The sequence below is a fragment of the Fimicolochytrium jonesii genome (assembly GCF_025526975.1).
Source record: "Fimicolochytrium jonesii strain JEL569 chromosome Unknown EV422scaffold_26, whole genome shotgun sequence".
Taxonomy (NCBI): Eukaryota; Fungi; Chytridiomycota; class Chytridiomycetes; order Spizellomycetales; family Powellomycetaceae; genus Fimicolochytrium; species Fimicolochytrium jonesii.
The window spans coordinates 233,483-252,684 of record NW_026515693.1 but is presented as its reverse complement, the minus strand read 5'-3'; the positions used below and the strand labels follow the sequence as shown (position 1 = coordinate 252,684).

General features: G+C 52.7%; 9 protein-coding genes across 9 annotated transcripts; 5 read left to right on the top strand and 4 right to left on the bottom strand.

Annotated features, from left to right (window-relative positions):
- Nucleotides 1-165: 165 nt before the first annotated feature.
- On the top strand, nt 166-4,295 carry EV422DRAFT_570460 (WD40-repeat-containing domain protein; the record flags this gene model as incomplete). The annotated part of the gene is made up of 17 exons (XM_053072877.1): nt 166-723; nt 789-893; nt 956-1,096; nt 1,179-1,328; nt 1,398-1,555; nt 1,616-1,806; nt 1,881-2,005; nt 2,067-2,402; nt 2,476-2,625; nt 2,695-2,782; nt 2,871-3,038; nt 3,126-3,256; nt 3,318-3,522; nt 3,590-3,693; nt 3,780-3,902; nt 3,974-4,158; nt 4,250-4,295. The coding sequence occupies 17 exons, from the start codon at nt 166-168 to the stop codon at nt 4,293-4,295; spliced, it is 2,964 nt and encodes a 987-aa protein (XP_052922663.1).
- Nucleotides 4,296-4,835: 540 nt separating this feature from the next.
- On the bottom strand, nt 4,836-5,669 carry EV422DRAFT_212463 (uncharacterized protein). Its single transcript, XM_053065392.1, has 3 exons — nt 5,486-5,669; nt 5,122-5,380; nt 4,836-5,026 (listed from the first exon to the last, which is right to left on the bottom strand). Exons 1-3 carry the CDS (start codon nt 5,540-5,542, stop codon nt 4,911-4,913), a joined length of 432 nt encoding a protein of 143 aa, XP_052922662.1. The 5' UTR covers nt 5,543-5,669; the 3' UTR covers nt 4,836-4,910.
- On the top strand, nt 5,385-7,256 carry EV422DRAFT_212286 (uncharacterized protein). Its single transcript, XM_053065391.1, has 5 exons — nt 5,385-6,136; nt 6,317-6,562; nt 6,632-6,772; nt 6,840-6,963; nt 7,028-7,256. Exons 1-5 carry the CDS (start codon nt 5,797-5,799, stop codon nt 7,110-7,112), a joined length of 936 nt encoding a protein of 311 aa, XP_052922661.1. The 5' UTR covers nt 5,385-5,796; the 3' UTR covers nt 7,113-7,256.
- Nucleotides 7,073-8,844, bottom strand: EV422DRAFT_212188 (uncharacterized protein). The gene is made up of 6 exons (XM_053065390.1): nt 8,675-8,844; nt 8,248-8,429; nt 8,021-8,110; nt 7,624-7,814; nt 7,436-7,525; nt 7,073-7,375 (listed from the first exon to the last, which is right to left on the bottom strand). The coding sequence occupies exons 2-6, from the start codon at nt 8,369-8,371 to the stop codon at nt 7,295-7,297; spliced, it is 576 nt and encodes a 191-aa protein (XP_052922660.1). The 5' UTR covers nt 8,372-8,429; nt 8,675-8,844; the 3' UTR covers nt 7,073-7,294.
- Nucleotide 8,845: 1 nt separating this feature from the next.
- On the top strand, nt 8,846-10,547 carry EV422DRAFT_212164 (nuclear pore complex subunit Nro1-domain-containing protein). Its single transcript, XM_053065389.1, has 5 exons — nt 8,846-9,112; nt 9,218-9,609; nt 9,668-10,043; nt 10,128-10,213; nt 10,282-10,547. Exons 1-5 carry the CDS (start codon nt 8,890-8,892, stop codon nt 10,537-10,539), a joined length of 1,335 nt encoding a protein of 444 aa, XP_052922659.1. The 5' UTR covers nt 8,846-8,889; the 3' UTR covers nt 10,540-10,547.
- A 114-nt stretch (nt 10,548-10,661) lies between these two features.
- EV422DRAFT_212524 (histone acetyltransferases subunit 3-domain-containing protein) lies at nt 10,662-12,594 on the bottom strand. The gene is made up of 6 exons (XM_053065393.1): nt 12,183-12,594; nt 12,036-12,095; nt 11,721-11,966; nt 11,325-11,657; nt 11,047-11,250; nt 10,662-10,955 (listed from the first exon to the last, which is right to left on the bottom strand). Exons 1-6 carry the CDS (start codon nt 12,378-12,380, stop codon nt 10,785-10,787), a joined length of 1,212 nt encoding a protein of 403 aa, XP_052922658.1. The 5' UTR covers nt 12,381-12,594; the 3' UTR covers nt 10,662-10,784.
- A 731-nt stretch (nt 12,595-13,325) lies between these two features.
- EV422DRAFT_560334 (uncharacterized protein) lies at nt 13,326-14,910 on the top strand. Its single transcript, XM_053071944.1, has 2 exons — nt 13,326-14,573; nt 14,637-14,910. The coding sequence occupies exons 1-2, from the start codon at nt 13,575-13,577 to the stop codon at nt 14,706-14,708; spliced, it is 1,071 nt and encodes a 356-aa protein (XP_052922657.1). The 5' UTR covers nt 13,326-13,574; the 3' UTR covers nt 14,709-14,910.
- A 38-nt stretch (nt 14,911-14,948) lies between these two features.
- Nucleotides 14,949-17,427, top strand: EV422DRAFT_212107 (Mis12-Mtw1 protein family-domain-containing protein). The gene is made up of 8 exons (XM_053065388.1): nt 14,949-15,205; nt 15,294-15,306; nt 15,388-16,059; nt 16,123-16,332; nt 16,411-16,484; nt 16,571-16,674; nt 16,740-16,983; nt 17,059-17,427. The coding sequence occupies exons 1-8, from the start codon at nt 15,182-15,184 to the stop codon at nt 17,224-17,226; spliced, it is 1,509 nt and encodes a 502-aa protein (XP_052922656.1). The 5' UTR covers nt 14,949-15,181; the 3' UTR covers nt 17,227-17,427.
- EV422DRAFT_212086 (uncharacterized protein) lies at nt 17,335-18,875 on the bottom strand. The gene is made up of 3 exons (XM_053065387.1): nt 18,552-18,875; nt 17,922-18,478; nt 17,335-17,848 (listed from the first exon to the last, which is right to left on the bottom strand). Exons 1-3 carry the CDS (start codon nt 18,688-18,690, stop codon nt 17,531-17,533), a joined length of 1,014 nt encoding a protein of 337 aa, XP_052922655.1. The 5' UTR covers nt 18,691-18,875; the 3' UTR covers nt 17,335-17,530.
- Between the last annotated feature and the right edge of the window lie 327 nt (nt 18,876-19,202).

Genomic DNA, 19,202 nt, shown 5'->3' with positions numbered 1-19,202 from the left:
AGCACGAAAGACGCGTTCTGGGTCTCACTCGCCCGGTTTCCCTTTGTCACTTGGGTTCCGACGCGTGAGAACGGCAAAGGGACACTGCTGGACAAGCGCCATACCCGAACGAATACTTCGTTTCATCAGCCTTTTCACTTTATATTAAGGAATATAGATAACGATATGGCAGATGCGGAGCCCGCCGCGCCGCCGGCCGAGCTAGCAGCGGAAGCCGCAGCCCCACCGATCGAAGCTGCGCCGGCGCCTACACCAGCACCTCCAACCAGCAAACCGGCGACTTCACCCAGCAAAGCGTCATCCCGAACAGCCTCGCGGGCAGCGCTCTCAAAATCTTCATCATCCCGTGCAGCCTCGAAAGCTTCATTGAAAAGTACAACATCCATCGCCAAGCTTTCCGGAAGCGCGAAAGCTAAAAGCAGGGGATCTGTTAAGGGAAGCACGACCATAGCACCTCCCGCCACCGAAACCCCTACGCCAGCAGCCCCAGGGCAGCAGGATGAGCTTCATGCGACGGTGGAGGAGACTGCGGAAGGCGAGATGCCGGCCGGAATCATGCCGCTGTTTCTGACAGGCAACACGCAGGATCTTTTCAAAGTGAAGCCCGGGGAGGATGTGACGCCGGCCAGGCCTTTCAAGCTGGTTCCGAAAGCGGACATCATGAGCGATTTGCAAGCACGTGCTGCTATTTCCGATTTCTTTCCGGCGAAGCAGGCGATCCTGGTGTGTGTACAGATGCTGCGAAGATCTGACTCGATCACATGCCCTGTTGCTGATTTTGACGAAAGGACTTTCCAGGCGAGGCAATCTTGGTGCATCATGATGCCAACTTTAAATGGGGACAGAACTACTACATTTGCATTACCCCGGCGGCGATGGATCTTATCATCAACGTGAGGCTGGCGCTTTAACGTTACTGACACTGGACCCTCACTCATCATTTGTGTGTTCGCAGCCACCAGTAGTGGAATCAGCAGCAGCAGTGGAGGTCGTTTCGAATGCACCAACGGTGAAAAAGGTCGTGTCCAAGAAGTGGGAGTCATATGGAAGCGAGAAGGAGATTGACGCGGAGAGGGTCGTCAACAACAGAGATCTGGTATGCGCCCCTTGAGCAACATCTCGTCCGGTCGAATGCACAGCTCACCGTAGTTGCTCACTTGCTTGGTATTACTGCCTAGCTGCAAATCAAAGTATCACGTCGGCGTCGACTCTTTGGAGCGCCTTGCAAATTTAGAGATCGGGATGCACAGGATGGATTCTCGGAATGTAAACCTTTCAAAGACCCAACGTACGATATTTCACGGATGGAGCTATCAACGGCTGTGCAGGTGGGCTAGGTGGTTATAACTACCACGAGACGACTCTATGCTAATAACCATCTCAATTGCTTTATGAAGGCAGTCCCGCAATTGATTGAAAATGCGGTCCAGACGCCATGGTCCCGCCCACAGAACTTTGCAGTGCAGTACCAGCCTGCTGTGATGTCGCGCGAACAGCAAGAGCAGCTCATGTCTTCGACCGATGTCGAGGAGTTCTTGAATCATGTCACTCTTAGGTATTAAGTTCTGCAATTCTCGCGTCACCGCGGGATTCCGGGCTGATCATCTCTCGCCAGATTCGAAAAAGCCCTGCAGCAGAACAGCACCTTGGACATCTTCGAAGATGACTACCAGAACCTCGGCGAAGCGGACGTCGCGTTGGAGCAAGGGGCTCATTCGTCATTACAAGAATATCAATCGTTTACAGATTTGCAGCATAGCAAAGACAAATGCATCTCTGGTGTTGATTGGCATCCGCATATTAAGGGTGAGAGCATGGATTGGCTTGGGACCGCCTTTGGAGGTCGGGCAGCTAACATCAAAACACTTCGTTTTATGAAGGCGTGGTTGCCGTGTCTTGCGCGGAGAGACTTGCGTTCGCTGAGCGTGTTGAGCGGGGCTTGTTCCAGCGGTCAAGAAAAGCTCTCATTCTGGTGTGGAGCTTCAACGACCCAATCCATCCGCAGGTATGACAGGTCGTGCTTTGTGCATTTTTAAACATTGACGCCTGACGCACTCCAAATCCAGCTCATCCTCGAAGCCCCGGACGACATCCAGTGTTTCCAATTTAACCCACATGACAGCAATCTCATTGTAGGCGGTTGCATCAATGGACAGGTCATCCTCTGGGATATTACCGAGTATCAAGACAAGCTCAAGAACACTCGCAAGTCGTCCCGCGAAGATGTGGCTCAGGGGCAAACGTCTACTTCCGGAACAGATCCGTTGTTCGATGGAGTCGGTGGGGAGGATAAGGATAAGGCGACGGGTCCGCCCGTCGTGCAATGTGTGGCGGTATCGAGTATTGAGTTTAGCCATCGAGGGATAGTGACGGACATTCAGTGGCTACCAAAGAATGTGGAGGTGAGAGTTGTCCGGATGTTGGAAACGCATCAAGTGAGGGACTAATGTTGAACACTCCGTCTCGGTCGAACAGCTCGGGCATACTGGCGAAATGGTGGAAAAGGGCGAGAATGGGCATCGAGAGTTGGTGACGAGCTCCACCGATGGGCAGGTAGCCTTCTGGGACACACGATTCAAGAAGGACCTCAAATCATTGGATCTGGTTTGGAGGCCTTTCTTGCGGGTAAGTCGTTTAACGTACGCCATGAATGCCAGAGGCTCTCCGACAAAGCATACTCTATTCCAATCACAGGTGCCACTGAGTGCCATGGACAATACATTTGACTACAGTCTGACGAAAATCAGTATCAAGAAGCCTCCTACGGACAAAATGTCCTCAAGTAAGCTGCCCATAAGCACTGGCGACAGAGACCATTTCATTTCCTCGCCATGTGCCGAGCAATCGATCTAATCGTATTTGCTCATCAGATACGGACACAGCGAAACCCGACGATGGCAGCAACAAGGAAAACAAAGACGGCAAGGACGCCAAAGATGCCAAAGAGACGCTGTTCAGCTCCAAATTTTTCTCTGCGACCGAGGAAGGGGACTTGATATATGCGGACTGGAATGCGGAGAAATCTACGGAGGACAAAGGTGAGGACGCTGAGAACCTCCTTACAGCGTGAAGGTGTTCCGCCTCTGATATGGCGAGGCTCACACCGAACGAATTGGCATCCATAGCGTCAAGAGTCGAACATGCCGCCAACTACCACTTCGCAGCGGTGACCGACTTACATCGCTCCCCATTCTTCCCGGATATCCTGCTGAGCGTCGGCGGTTGGTCGTTCCACATATGGAAGGAAGGCGTCACTGTGAGTAGCGCTACCCATATGTACCCTCCAACCTCTGGTGCTAAGCGATTCTCGTCTCTAGACTGGACCTCTCCTCTCCTCTGCACCGTCTCTGTCCTACCTCGTTGGTGGTCGGTGGAGCCCTACGCGCCCAGGCGTGTTCTACATTTCCAAAACAGACGGCTCGGTGGAGGTTTGGGATCTGCTGGACAGGTCTCATTCGCCGTCGTTTGTGCAGAATGTAACAGGATCCGCCATCTCGTATATGTCCATCCGACAATATCCGAGTGAGTGGCTCCCAACGCGAAGAGCTCGAATCACGTAGTGATACTTACTGTTTGTTGTCGCCAACAGGCAAATCACTGACATCCAATCAGTTCGTCGCGGCGGGAGATGATGAAGGCACATTGCACATTCTTGAAGTTCCACGCAACCTCATCAAGCCGACTAAGAATGAGGTACTTTCCCTTGCTTCTCGTCTATTTGACTTTCTGCGCGTGGGGTTCATCTGGTCTCACCATTTGTCTCCTGCTTGACGCCTCAGACTACTTTTGTGCGAAGTTTCCTGGATCGCGAAGTCCGGCGGCTCGGGTACATCCGCGGCCGAAAAGAGTTCCGAGCGCGTGAACGTGCTGCCTACGAGCAATCTGCTTTGGAAGCTCCAGGGGTGAGTTCATTGCGCAGACTACTCCTGCCTTTCATCGCTTACCGATGCTCTCCGCTGCGTTCCTCTCGCAGCAAAAGGGGACAAAAACGGACGGCGACGTCCCATCCTCCGCACCCGCCCCATCGTCCACCGCCCCCGCCCCTCCAGCCTCGGCAGGACGACCGGCGTCGGGTGCATCAAGAGCGTTAACGGCAGCGAGCGGTGGGGAGGAAAATGATGAGAAGCGCGAGCAGGAGTATCTGAAAATGGAAAGAGCGTAAGTAACCGGCCCGGATGGCGGACGTACAGATGGAAATGTGTCCATGATTACTCACTATTCCTGTCCCATCGGCGTCCCCTCAATGCAGGTTTTTGGAATTGGAGGGGCTCCTGCCTCCAGCGGAAGATGTCTGAAGGACAAAACGTTCATTTGTACATATGGGTTTGAATCATGTTCATGACAATGTCTCATTACTATCGGTTCCGGTTTTGCGCACCAACGATTCTCCCGACCTTCGTCTGAATGAAGGTCGAGAGGAAAGCAGGGGACCGAAGGATTCAACAGAGGTGGAACTGAGAGGCGATACTATCGAACTCCAGTCTGTTTGACAAATGTGTTCCACCCAGACAAAAGCCGGTCGGCACATCCGACAATTATTATGTTCTCCTATCTCCTATACAACGGCACCGCTATATACAAGCCCAGTTTGCCGAGCAAAACTCCATTTCATTCTAGTGTTGAATCGGCTCCAACATTCCTCTGACTACTTTGCGAATGCCGACTCATACGCCCAAAAAGGTCCCCAGAAGCGGCCAGGGCGGGTGGCGATCGCGGTCCTGCGAATGATGCCGGCACGGCCTAAGAACAGCAGGCAGTAGGCGCTATTCGACAGAGCCGCGAGCCAGGTTGTTGTCTCGGTCTCAGCCGGTGATCAAGCTTATCGGGCGGCCGCTGTTGATCCTCCGAGGCTGCTGTACAGCGCTCGCGGAGCCCATTGATCCTGTGTACTCAACGAGGTGAGCTTCTAGCTATGCCATATAGAGCTGCGAGTCTGAGGATCTCACCTTGAAAAGCTTATCCTTCGCAGCGGCAAACACCAGCAGCCCGATTAACATCACCATGAAGGAGTATATTATAATTTCATCTGTGTGGTGCAGATATCAGCGACCTTAATGAGTAACGAGATCATATACGTTTCGACGGTAGGGTAGGGACCCTCCATCGCCTAGTCAGACGTGCCTTTCCAGCTTCCCAATTGGAAGCACTCCGAAGTCCAGTTCTCCTCCGTATGCGTCTGCTCCGGCGCTGCCGATGAAGTCGTTGTGCCCGTAGCCGTGGCCGTCGTTGTCGGCGTGGGTTCTGGCGGTGGTCGGTAACAAGCACCTTGTTCAACGCAGAAATTTTTGGAGCAGAAGTTACATGCCGAGACGGTCAATATGGTGACTTTTCCATCGCAAACGCATTTGCACCGTTGTGTGGTGTCCGCTGCATGCGCTGCCTGAGAGTAAACTTGACGTTAGCATCCGGTTTTCAATATGACTGTAAAGCAACTGTTCGAGTGCGCCAGCGGCTCTGGTACCTGCAAACTACCAAGTAGACATACGCAAAGGATGAAAAGCAATAGCACTCTCCTAGTCCAATTGGAATGCCGCTGTTGCATCTTGGCTGGCGGCTACTTCCGTAATGTTTTGTGAACGCGACTAAGACAAAAATCGGAAGTCGGAGGGGAAGGTGCTGTCGACAGAAAGCAGAATGAACCATGGGGAGGGGAGGGTACACGTTCACCATGGCCTCCCCAATCGTACATCATTTGCGAAACCCGCGTATTCACAGGAGCACTATTTACAAGGGCTTGTGGTAGTGTGTGGTCCGTCATTGTAGCCTGCCACCTCCCGTCGCCACAACTCCGCCACCATGTCTCTCCTCCTCCGCACCCTCCTCGCAACCCACTCCTTCCTCACCTCCCTCGCAACATTCTTCACACTCACATTCACCTCCGCCAACAGCCGCCGTTTACTACCTCCGCCACCACCGCCAATAGAGCTAACGAACAAGAATGCGCGGACGAGGGAGCATGTTGCTGTTCTTTTTAGGAGGGGGAGAAATGGGGAAAATGGAGGGGAAAGTGTGAATTGTAATGGGCGGACAGACGGGGATGGCAAGGAAGGGGAAGGGTTGGTTGAGGAAGTGGAGAGGATTGTTGGGTGGTGTTTGGAGGCTGGGGTTAGGGTGTTGACGGTCTTTGATGAAGAGGGTAGGTTTCCGAGTTTGTTGTGGTGTTGGTTGTTTGTTTGGGAAGGTGTGCGGTGGTGTGTCGGAGTGTGTAAATGGGGGCGCTGAGATTTTTTGACCGGAAGGAAGTGTGTTTCCGTCCATCATTGAACATGCCGTACATGACCTACATCTTTTTCTCACGCTCCTTCCCAACCCCCAGGCCTCCTAAAAACCAAAGCCGCCCACCTGCACCGCGCCCTCAAATCCACCCTCAGCCCCTCCATAAAGCAGCCATACACCATTGGATCATCCACCCCACCACCACGGCCAGAGGAATCTGACCCTATACTCGTCCAAGTATACGCCAGCGGCCGCCGTATCCCCAAAACGACAGCTGAACAACGCAGAGACGAAGCGGTCGACGTCGACAGCGCGCATAATTCAGATGACGAGGGGGAAACTATCGGTTCGTTCATCAATCTCATCCACTCATATTCCCCGCATGCACTGATGTGTTGTGTATGTGAATACTCAGACCTGCACATCAACATCGTCTCCCCAACCGACGGCCGACAACCCCTCGTCGATGCTGCAAGGGCGCTTGCTCGCAAGGCAATCACCAACACATCTCCCACCATTGTTGATGTCGATGTCATGGACCGGACACTCCATAAAGGTACGTCTGTCTCCCATACTTTATTACCACATATAGGGGGATGAGCTGATGCTGCGGATATTGGTAGGACGAGACGCATCCCTCCCAATAAACAGGAGCGAACCGCAACTCGTCTTCCTGACACATACAGATCCGGAGTTTATCACGATTGGGAATTTTATGCCATGGGAGATCCGGTTGTCGGAGTTTTGGTAGGGCTTATGAAATCTTCTTCCCATTCCATATTGAGGACTGCACACTGACGTTTATGCATAGGCCTGTACCAAGTGAGCTGACACAGGCGGAGTTTGTGGAAGGGTTGCGGCATATGGCGTCGTGTCAGCAGCGGTTCGGGAAATGAAGTGAAACGGATAGCCGAACACCTCAAGACCATTGACCCACCCGATAGACATACCATTCACGACATCTAGAATATTCTCATTCATTTTTTTGGGGTTGCGGTTGGTCAAAGTACATCCAGCACCCGAGACCAGAAAGAATATAAGGTAGAACTGCTTTCCGACCTCCAATCAGACAGATGTGTCAATCATACATCTGGTTGAGGTGTTGCAGTAGCTGTGTTCTGTTCTTCTCCCTTACTTTGTCGTCCACAGTCTTTCGGACCTGCAATCAAAACGCGTGAGACCTGATGCCTTATGACCGAATCGGACACTCAGAACTAACCTTCAGCTTTAGCTTTTTTCCCGTGATGGCACTTCTTCTGATATCCTGCTCCGTCTTACTTTCGTCACTGCTAGATTTTCCGCGCCGTCTCTTCTATATGGTGAGGTTGTGTATGTATAGACCGGGGTGCTGCTAGCGTAAGATAGATGCATGACAAGAGGGTTCTGATACGACAGATGGACACTTACATCTTTCTTCACCCTGTCTGCGTCTTTGCTGTGCCTTCGTTCCTCATGGCGATATCTGCGGCCATCCTCCTTGTGTTTCGCGGATGGGCTTCTACTTCTACTTCGCCGAGTATCATCGCTACTAGAGCTACGCCCTCTGTCTTTGTGGCTGTGTCCTGACGAACGCCTACGACCGCTAGATTCGCCTCGATCTACACGAACGAGACCCACATTGAAGGAGTGGCCCGTCGATTGAAGAGTGGCGATATCGGTTGCAAGAAAGAACGGTAGCGAGAATGATCGAGGGGGTGTAAATAAGCGGTGAGGAAGCGTGTGTATGTTCCATCAGTATACATAGAAGAAGAGACTGTTATTGAACCGATCAACCATAAGACGCTAAGGGTAGAGGAACACTTACCATGGCGAGAATACCCAGGACTCCTTGACCGCCTCCTGTCCTTCTTCGACGACCTCTTCTCATCCCGGGAAGTTGACCTCAAGGAACCGTCTTCGGGAGTACAAACGAAGGAAAACAGGTTTAAGAGCGTGCGGCGAAGAGGAACATGTGGTCAATCAGGAGAAGGGACAAGGGAAAAGTTTCAGCGACAAGTACAAAGCGACCAAACACCTTCTCATATAAAATACCTTTCGCCTTGTGCGATCTCTCGCGCGAAGAGTCTCTGGACTTTGAACGATGACGATGGCGTGAACGACTGTGCTCATGACTCAAGGAGCTGTCCCGACGTCTGTCCTTATCGTGGCTGCCCATAGCGGCTGCTGAGCTGACCGGCCGTGGAAAAAATGGAAGGAGTTTGAGAGGAGAGGTCCTGGGAAAATGTACTTCAATGGCGAGCTTCAACTGCCTTGAGCCCTCTTTGATCTATGGTGCCTCTGTCCATCACTGTATAGCCCACTGGCAACCCCAACCTTCTCAGTCCTTCCTTTCTCGTGGTCACCCTCCCGAAGTGACAATCATATGGACCGGACCACTCGCAGAACGGTGCTTTACGATCGACGGAAGGCCAAAAACAGAAACCCACGGGCACCGTCTCCATATACAGTCTGAGCTTACCTTGGCTCTCTACGAGACCTTCTTTTGGCAGCTTAGTGCTCCAAGATGGGCTGATGCTCTGCTGGGATAATGTGGCCGTCGTGCAATTGAGACTGCAATCCTTTCCCAGATCGTCTCCCAGTCGTTTCCGCCTGTTTCCGCGACACGCCAGAAGTGAGTGTTCGACCATTTGACATTTTGGAACTTCCTTCCTCAACTGCTTCCTCAAGTGCACAATGGACCAGAAAAAGAAGCCACGCGGGCTCAAGAGGTCGCTCGCCAAGGATAAGCCCGTGGCTCCGAACAGCGAGGGAGGTGAAGTCGCCGTTGCCGCAAAGAAAGCCAAGCTCGACAAGCCAGACCTTGAGGAACCCAGCCGGACGGTAGCGCTCAATGTGGACGAGGAGGACCAAGTTGCGGTGTTGAGGTCGTTGTACGATACAGCTGTGGAGAAGCTTGGTGAGTGCGCCTGTCATGAGGAACTCCCAGCGGCTCTGTTGCTGCACTTCCGAGCTTTTCCGCTCAAAGCAACTTTGCAACTAATGCCTTCTGGACTGTCCACAGACGCAGACGATATCGAAGCTGCCAGAGATTTCTTCCGAGGCTGCATCCACGAATGTGATAAGATCCTCCAGATCCACAATGGCGTGATCCCGAAGGCAGAAGTGGAAAACGCTGAGGCCTCTAACCAGATGGCGACACCCACTGAACCATTAGCGCCAGAGTTCCACCTGTTGTATGGCAGCGCTCTATATCAGCTCGGTCTGTTGAGTGCTTCAGATGATGAGGCGGAAAGCGGAAGCAAAGAATCGGACTCTCTGGAGTCTTTTCTGGATACCGCGCTCGAACGGTTGACCACGGGATTGGACGCAGTTGAAGAGGGGAAGGTCGGAGAAAACGGTCCGGATGTCTTCCGCCGGTTACTGGTGGCCAAAGCGAAAGCCCAGCTGCATAGGGTGAGTTTGTCATTACATCTCGATTTCACTGTACGGATTCCACTAATGACAACCTCAGGCGGCTTTATGGCTCCCTGAAAACGCCCAGACGGCCTCTCAGAAAAGCGAGGATGCGTGGAAGCTACTGAATGATGCCTACTCTTTCATTGCGGAGCCAAACGCATCAATCGACGGGGCTGCGGATGACACCGCCAAGGCAATGCTGGACGTTGCGCAAATATTCCTTCGCCATGCAGAGTTGTACACTTCCGATCAGGGTGGTTGTAAGTTATGGGCGCAGCGAGCCGTTGTGCTGTTTGAAGCAATTATCTCCGCCGACCCGCCGCACTTTGATGCACACGTTGGTGTTGGAGCGTCCTTACTGGCTGAGGCCAATAGTCTGCTTGAGGAAGATGAAGAGAACTGCGACGATGCAGTCCCGCTTTTGGACAAATGTGAGCTGGTAGCGCCCTACCCTTTGTGTGACTTGATCAGGTTGGCCGATATATATTGACTGCCTCTCGTCGCCATTCAATCAGCTTTGAAGGCACTGGAAACCGGGGAAAAGCTTGCGAAAACAGATACTGGGGACGATGATGAGAAGATCGTCACTCTCCTATGCTTGGTAGGATGAGAAAGATACACATCATGGCTTCCACAGCTAATGATATCCATTGCTTCTCGTCAACGCAGATGGGCGAGTGCCTAATCAACAAAGGAAACCTCACCGACGAAGACGGCAGCGAAGACGACGAATACTACACCCGCGCCATTGCCTGTTTCCGGCGCGTGATGAAGATAGAGGATGCGTTGAACGCATCGGAAGCGGGTGCCGTGGATGACCGCCCCAAAGAGGTCGCAAGTTACCGACTTCTTCCGCCGCAGTTTGCCGAGTTTGTGGATGAGTGGGAGAAAGATATGCTGGGGGGCGATGAGGAGAAGGACGCCTAGTTGCGGTAGCGTAGCTCAGAGTAGAGCACACTGATCTAGATTTAGAGATAGGGCGATTGACCAAAGAATGTTCCGCCCTGTTTCGTCGCACAGAAAGCCGGCGGGCATATTTATACATGTACGATGTGCCTGAAGAGCATAGAAAGAATACACCATGAGAGAAGCAGACCAAATTATCCAAAATGACAGGGTGTGTTGCATGTATGCAGAGAATATTGTTCCCCTGTTGCTTTCGCAGTTCACGCTCAAGCAGTGAAAATGGACGTTTCGGGGATGGTGAACTGGGACGGCGGCAAAAGGGCTCCGAGTTCTTTGATGATACGTTGCCGGTTGTGGAGGAGCTGCATGACGTTCTCGGTCATGGGGCGGTAGTCGCCTTTGCTCACTTTTTTCTTGCCCTTCGTCTTTGCCGGGGTCTACCGCGTGGTGTCGCAAAAGAGCATGGAACATGTAAGCGAAAAGAACAACATGAGAGCGGGTCATCACCACCATCAAGACAATACTCACAAAACGCTTGATGTATGCCTGCTCGATACTCTTGTTGATATCGTCCAAAACGCCGTTGTATTCCTGCCATGCCATGAATCTCGTCGCAATTGCCTTCATCTGCCGGCGCCGAGATCGATTCCGGTGCACCTGCTCGCGTAGTTCCCGTTGACGATGCCGCAGTTCGGTGGTGATTTCATCGTGCTCGTCCGGTGTGGCGTTGTCCTGTTCGTGCGCCACATGAGCAATGCGTTAAGTCCGGATCGATTTTACCACTGATGGCAAATGCGCTTACAAACCTCTTCGTCCTCAATCAAACCCAAAAACCGCAACTCTTTCCGCATCCGATCCTCCAAATCGATCGCATCGCCCATACTCTCCGGCGTCAAAGGTTCATCCACCGTCTCCTCAGCCACCGGCGCAAAGACTCCTCCGATGATCCTGTTTTCCATGAGGGACGATATGATGCGTTCGGAGATTGGCTTGTAGCAGATTTCGCCATCCTGTGTCTGTCCGTTAGCGGCCATCAAGATGCCGTTTGATTGTGAGCCGCCTTTGCTGTCCTCTTCTGCCCATTGCTCCTTGTACGGGCGACCTAATGGTGGGATGCTGTATGGTGCTACCTCATCGCCCTATTAATGCGACTTCAGCGTCACAGTCAATGTGTGATAACCGCAGAACGGAGGGGAGCCAACCTCATTATCCAAAAATGCCAGATCCGCTTCGTTTACTGGCCTGAAGAACTGATCCACAAAGCCCCAAAATTGCTGAATCGGGATCTGATTCTGCACAGTCTTTGTCTTGGTATAGTCCCCTTCCACGGCTGGTTCTGTTGACCGATCTTCGGGCTCAGGCGTGGGAGTGGCTGTTTCGCCACCAACCGTACTGTGACGCTTCTTCAGCTTATTGTTTTTATGTGCAGCGCTCTTTTTGCTCGGTTTCTGGGGACACCAGCTCTCTTGTCAGAACATTGTCAACGTTTGGCTACTACGTCCATGATGGGTACTCACTGGCTTCGCTTTCGGTGCTATTCCGCGTTGTGACACAGGCTTACTTTTAGATTGTATATTCTGCAACATCGACAGCGTTAGCATGCCCAACCCCTGCGCAGGTCCAAGTTCATTGACGGACGGCCACCCCCGTCACCATAGACGTACGCTAGTCCGTCGTTGCTTCTCATCATGATCGCTGCCGTCGTCGTCGTCCTTTTCCCGCTTCCGCTTTTTGAAATCACTGAGCCCCGCATCAGATTGTAGTTGCGAAGGAGGCGGGGATTTTTCTGCTCTCTCGGCGCTATCCATTACGGGTACTTTCAGCTTTATCTTTCGCAGCTTTGCTTCGTTCCGTTCAGCCATTTGCTCTTCAGTGGCCGAAGACCCTTTCCGTTCTGTCGCTTTGGCCTTATCTAATGCTGATTTGACGCCCGAGTCTTTCGAGCGTGCATGAGGAGCCGCCGATGAAGATCCCGCTTCACTCTCGGTTTGCTCACCCGACCCGTCGGCCGGCAGCCATTTCTTCAGCACATCGATATTATGGTTCAGTCGTCTCTGTCTCTGTATCAATATCGACTTTGCAGAGTTGAGGTTCTCGTGCAGTTGTTGCAATTCATCGTTGCTGGGTATAGGTGGATAGTTTATCAAGTCCACGGGTGCTGTTACGGAAGCGTCTTCGGCGTGGGCTTCTGCGGTGATTGAGTCGAGGTATCGCTTCAGAAGCGCGTGGGTTTCCCAGTTCAGCTCAGGCAGGGGTGAACAATCGAGGTCCGGCTTGTTAGGGTACACAGGTCCAGCCATGATGCAAAAGAGGACGTCCGAGGTGCAGCTACCTCGTCACGTCGTTACCTCATCTGCAAGAGAACTGGAACTGGTTTACTGAAAACGGACAAGCTCTGAAGTCTTTCAAGAAGCAGAATGTGGTGAGCCGTAGTCAGGATGCAGGAAAAAAAGTGCCTGTTTCCACTGAGGAACTTCTGCAGGCACTATTTTTCGAGAACGAGGAAGTAGGTACCCAGTCGTTCAGTCGTGGGATTGCTGTGTATGTATTGTAGTAGTAGTTGAAGGACTGGTTGATATGTATTCCAGGTGAGATGCACCAGTTGGAAAATACGTTTGGGAAAGATAGGGCTGGCCGCCCTGTGACGGCAACTTGGTGCTCAATGGCCGAATTGACAGCATGACTCATTATTTAATGACTCACGTGCTGTGTGTTCGGAATAAAATTCGATACGTGTTCCTGCGGGTGTCCCCGCTTTGGTGCCCGCTGCCCGCTGCCGCTCCCTCGGCCACGGCGGGTTGGGGTCGCACGCGTGATGAGACTCATGAGAGTCGCCATTGCATATCGACGGAGGGCTCCATTACGCGTCTGAACTCTCCGTCAACTTTCGTTCCGTGGGCATCTCTCGCGCCCGCCGCCGCTGCACACTGGAGCCTTCTCTGCAACAGATCGAGCACGTACAAAAGGAGTCGCTGATTCAGAGTCCGCCACCAGGAAAGCCCAGAGTCACAAAACTCATACACACCTCAATTTTCAGATCCTCCAGAAGCACCGCAATGCACGTTCCAAAGACCATGCACGCATGGACACATGACCGCATGGGTCTTCCCGCGGCTGTCCTGCTTTACAAGGAGATCCCAACCCCTCAACTCGCCAACAAGTCTTCGGTCGTTGTCCGAGTCACCCACGCTGCACTGAACCCCGTAGGAACGCTTTTCGTCCAACTTACGCCCACCTTGTTCCGCAAGACGCCATGTGTTCCCGAGCTCGACTTTTCTGGTGAGATAGTCGAAGTCGGCTCGGGCGTGCCAGCTTCTCGAGGCCTGCAGCCAGGCACCAAAGTGTTTGGTTCCATCTGGGTACCGACACACGTTCGCTACGGTCTGGGAGCGCTTTCCGAGTACATTTCTGTCCACGCGGAGTCTGTGGTGCCAGTACCGAAGAATGTCACCTTGGAAGAAGCAGGTGGAATGGGGATCACCGGCGCAACCGCCATCTTGCTGTTGGAAAAGGCGAACTTGAGGCCCGGAGACTCTGTACTAGTCAACGGAGCCAGCGGAGGTGTGGGCATCTTGACCGTTCAACTGGCAAAGGCCGCTGTCGGACCTACCGGGAAAGTGGTTGGGATCTGCTCGGGCAAAAACGCCGATTTCGTCAAGCAGTATGGTGTCGATGAAGTCGTCGATTACACCAAGCATTCACCCGTCACAGACTACCTCGCCAAAGCTTACTCTGCCAAGCCATTTGACGCGGTCATTGATGCGATCGGAAAGCAAGAGATATACGACCACGCCGCATCGTACTTGGCACCGAAGAAGCCAGTCGTTACCGTCGGCCTTGGTTTCAAATACACCTACCCGCAAATGGTGACGACCATTGCGAAAACGGTCGACAACACGGCCAGGCCCTGCATCTTGGGAGGTGTCCCACGTCCTTACATCACCATTAACGCGTTGGTCAATCTGAAGTTGTTGGAGAAGATAAGCGCCCTTCTGCAGGAAGGAACGATGAGGCCGGTCGTAGATCAGACGTTTGACTTCAGGGATACGTTGCAGGTACGTCTTATTTGTTTGGGTCGAGCCACTTTCTTCACAGTCACTGACTGATTGCGTTTTCAGGCATACGAGAAGATAGCCAGCAAGCGCGCCCGCGGCAAGGTTACTGTCAAGGTACAGGAACCATCGGCATAGTGATTCTCGGTTTTAGCTACCGAGTAGGGCCATATCCACCATATACACCTTTCTCACATGCGAGGATGCATTAGCAGCGTATTCTGTACTTATTTGTCGCAAGTCATAGTCTAGTTCTTTCTGTAGCTGTAGCATCGGATGAGGCACCCTTTTCCACTTTAATCAAAGCCTTTTCAATAGATGTCCTGTTGTCCAATTCAAGTATGTACCGTCGCTGCTCGTTCACGGCTGTTCGTGAATCTGGAAGTCTGATCTGATCGGACAAAACGCGCGTGGAACGTTGCAACGTTCTCGGAGACCACAGCTGTGTGCGCATCCCAGCGTCGCTTCGTCAAACACAACCAGCATTGAAGACCCAGATAGCGAAAGGCCCTCTTACAACGAAGAAGCAAAAAAACTCGATTACGTCGGCAGTCGGTGGGCAACTCACGGAGAGAGATATTACTCGTACTTGAAGGGAGACGGTCGCGGAAATGGGACCCTCATCCCCGCGCAAGGTTTGCCCCAATCGAGGTCTTGACGGTCAAATATGAGGCTAACACTTTGTTTCGCTGCCATCTTTTCTGTCCTCGCCTGAACTCTTAGAAAAAACGGAGTGGTGGGTTTACTATTTGGCGCGTTACCCTGAAATACATTGCGAATGCCCTGGGAATTAACGCCAAAAGTTTCTTCCCCCTAGATCTTCGCAATGACCGCGGGTTCGTGTTCAGGCCGCTCAAACCAGCTGTAACGAAAAAGAAGGCCTCGAAGGATAATCAGGAAAACGAGAACATTGTAGCAGAGAAGGTGGCGGAGAATCCTTTTGTTGGAAAATCGACGATATCGCAGGACGATTTCGAGACGGAATCCCTCACCACCGCGTCGAAACCGAAAGGAAAGGGAGAGATAGAGAGGCCGGCAAAGACCGAAATCGCTCCTCAACCCAGGCCGAGCAAGAGCGGCAATGATGATGTGCCGACTTCTCAAGCAACTATAACAACAACGACTACCAAAACCACCACGACTCGTACACGCCGGCGCCAGAGCGCTTTCCCGCAATCCCAATCAGGAAGGACCGACACCGCCCAATCATCATCATCTCTCACCTCCACCTCCTCCAAATCGGACTTGCGATTGCAGCTGCTTCGATCACGCCGCTCGTACATGCCGCCGAGATCGTCCACCAGCCGAAATGACTACACGGTTGAGATCCCGCTCGCTGGCGATACGCCGATAATCGAGAAGAACAGGACGATGAGGTTGGGCGGCGCGAGCTTGGGTGGGGCCGCTGGACATGGGGATGGGGCTGGGAAGCGGAGGAGGAGTAGCCTGGGATTGAGGGGGAAGAGGGTTTCGAGGAATGGGCTTTGTCGTGAGTACCGATCGAGTCGTTACCGCCCTTTCATTGCGCTTGATGTAACGGTGATTCTCTCAGCACCACCGCACGAAACAATCGAGCCAGAAAACTTCTACCGCCATATTGACGCTGAACAGTCTGATCCAAACCGTATGCGCCAACTGCTCGTATGGTGCACGGAAAGGAGCATGAACATGCCCCTCGCCGAATCCATAAAGATCGTCAAATCGCATGAGGAAGGAAAAGCCGAGGAACTGCCCGAGCTAGACGGTCATCTTAAAGCAATATGTAAGATAAAGTGTGCCAGTATGCGTGCCACGGCAGTCTCGGCTCACTATGCTTTCCACAATAATGATGACGCAATAGTGCGAGATGTACAAAAGGAAGTGATCGAGGCATTGTCGGCGCGACAGATCAATACGTCGTGGTATCACAGGCCTGTAAGATGAGTTGGTTCGACCTACATGTGCAAATGGGAAGAAGCATTCTCATAGATTCTTCCTCATCTCTGCTTACGGTTCAACAGGCTGCTCCTTCCGAGCTTGTCCAATCGCCCCTGAAGAAACAACCACACCCAATGAATGAGGCCAACGCAAGCGAGCTAGCTGCTTTTCAAGCCGAGTTGGAGAGGTAGAATTTGTATAAGGTCCCGTCTTTGTGACCGCTAATCAACTCACCAAACGCCCTGCCTCTAGATTACAAGCAGAAGAAAGCCAATGGCACCAGCTCTTGGAAGACTACACGGCCGCCCACCCCACCCCAGCGCCGAAACCTTCCCCACAGGCTGACGACCCGGCTACATCGTCACCTGCGGAGAAGACGCCGCCGACAGACATCCAACCCGCTCACCGAGCCATTCTCGCTCAAGCGTGCGAGCGCGATCATGAGAAGGAACTGGACGAATGGATCACACAACTTGTCGAGGATGCGACTATCGACGTAAGGGAAAGGTTCTTCGTCCCCAGATGGCAGGCTATTTGCTTACTGCATTGTCCTCCCATAATCCACCTATAGCTCGACGCGACTTACGACGCGCTCGCGAAAACGGCCTCCTTTGCGCACCGCACCAAGAAATTGGCAGATGGGGTGTTTGATAAGGTGCTCAAGGCGTACGAGGAGAAGGAGAAACGGGTGAAGCCGGTGGATACTATGGGGGTTTTGAGTCTGTTGTCGAGGTGTTGATTCGGGGTTGAGGGTGAAGGGGTTGAGGGGGTGAATTCGGGTTTCATAGGGCCTTGTGGCCATGTCGGCACACGATATGAGACTAAGTGTACGGAACGCCTGGTCAGCTTTGTGTTGGTTTGGGAAAAGGGAGGTATATATGAATGCATGACACTCGCGTATGATGCACATTTAGCGTTGTCATTTTCCAAAGGCGACCAAAAATAAGTGTATTCATACCAGCGTTCGGCAATAGATATGTACTATGTACATTGCGGGCTTTGGTAGGTGATGAGCGGCGCGGGTAGGAGACGACATCAATCTCTCAAGAGACCCCTGAGCTATCAGTGGTGGCAGCCGCGGCCGTCTTCTCCATCGCGGCCCTTCTCATCTTCTCCAACGTCAACGATTCATACTCGTCGTCAAAGTCGGCTGTTCGAAACGATGCGGATGCTGATGGCGGGATGGGGCTCTCGTGGGCCGCTCGCCTTGATGGTGTGGATGATGAATATTGGTTTAGGTGTGATGAGGATGCGTATGAGGAACGTTTCCAGGACGTTAGGGATGGGGGTTCGGAGCCGGATGCCCAGGAGAGCTTGAAATTGATGAAGTGTGGGTTTGCTTGATCTTCGATTGCTGAGTTCTGTGAAGATGGAGATGTACAAAATGAGAACGCGCCTTCGGTCTAGAGATTTCGAACGCTCAAGAAAACGTACCGCATCAAAGATCGAGGAAAACACCACCATAGCATTTGATTTGCCCTTTGACGACAGAACGACATCCTCGACTGGTCCATACCGCTCAAAGATCGCCTGTAACGCTTCAGCCGTGCCAGCCCCAGGCTCCACCCGCTTGCTCTTCCACTTCACTTTGACTGTACGATCTAACGCATTCGCACCGTCCTCCGCCTTTCGCCTTGCTTCCCTCACAGCCACCTCCTCCGCCTCCCGCCTCGCACCATCCACCTTTGCCGCAAACATCTGTCTCCGGACCTCCTCGGCGGCCTGCGCTTTCTTCATCCCCTCCTCCCGTAACCTATCAATTTCGTTCCGCCGATGCACGGCGGCCATGAACGTCGGATCTGATTTGGAGCGTTTTGATGCCTCCTGCTCACGGCGTTCGAGAGACTCCTTTGCGGCGCGGAGACCTGCGTCCATTGCTTCTAGTTTGCGCTTTTGTGCTATCCGGGACTTGTATTGAGCGTCGTAGGCGCTTTTTTTGGCGGGATCGGAAAGCGTTTGGACCGCGATGTCGAGGAGCTCCCACATGCGAGCTAGAGAAAGAAAGTGACATGGTGGTGAGAACAATTGCGCTATATTTGACCTGGAGATCAGTAGCACACTTACCAGCTTGTTTGTTGTCGGCGCCGACCTTGTCGGGGTGGTACTTCAGAGCACTTTTCCTGTATGCCCTCTGGATATCCGCCTCCGAAGCCCCATATGCCAGACCAAGGAGGCCATAGTAATCCTCGTCCGAAGACGCCATGGCTAGCAGGCTATCTGGCAAAGGAAGCGTGGTGTGAACTAAATAGCTTTCCCTATGCTGGCCGTCAAGTCTTGATAAAGATGGGGCCGGGTATTGCCGGTGCTTGCTTGCCAAATATCGAGTATCCCGCTTCTGCCGTTCTTGTGTTCAGCTATGTACAGTACAATACGAGCAAAGTCCTCGAAATTCAAAAGTGGGGAAGATGAGGGAAAGCCGGCTGGACACGGGGAGCTCCTTCCGTTCGTGAGCCGTCAGTAACAGTGGGATAACAGCACTGGCTGACGTAAGAATGAGTCCGAACAGGATGCAACCATCAGCGCTCCGCTCTCGGTTCTCCTCTTCCAAACGTCCTATCCTTTTCCCAGCAAAAGCGTCAACCAGGAACACAGGAACCCGGCACACACACCGCACACACAGCGTCTTTTTCGACTAGCGACTACCACGGAGAGTTCGCCGCCGCTTACCACTTTCAATCGAGCGTCCGACGGAGAAAATCCGGCTTGCGGAACTGA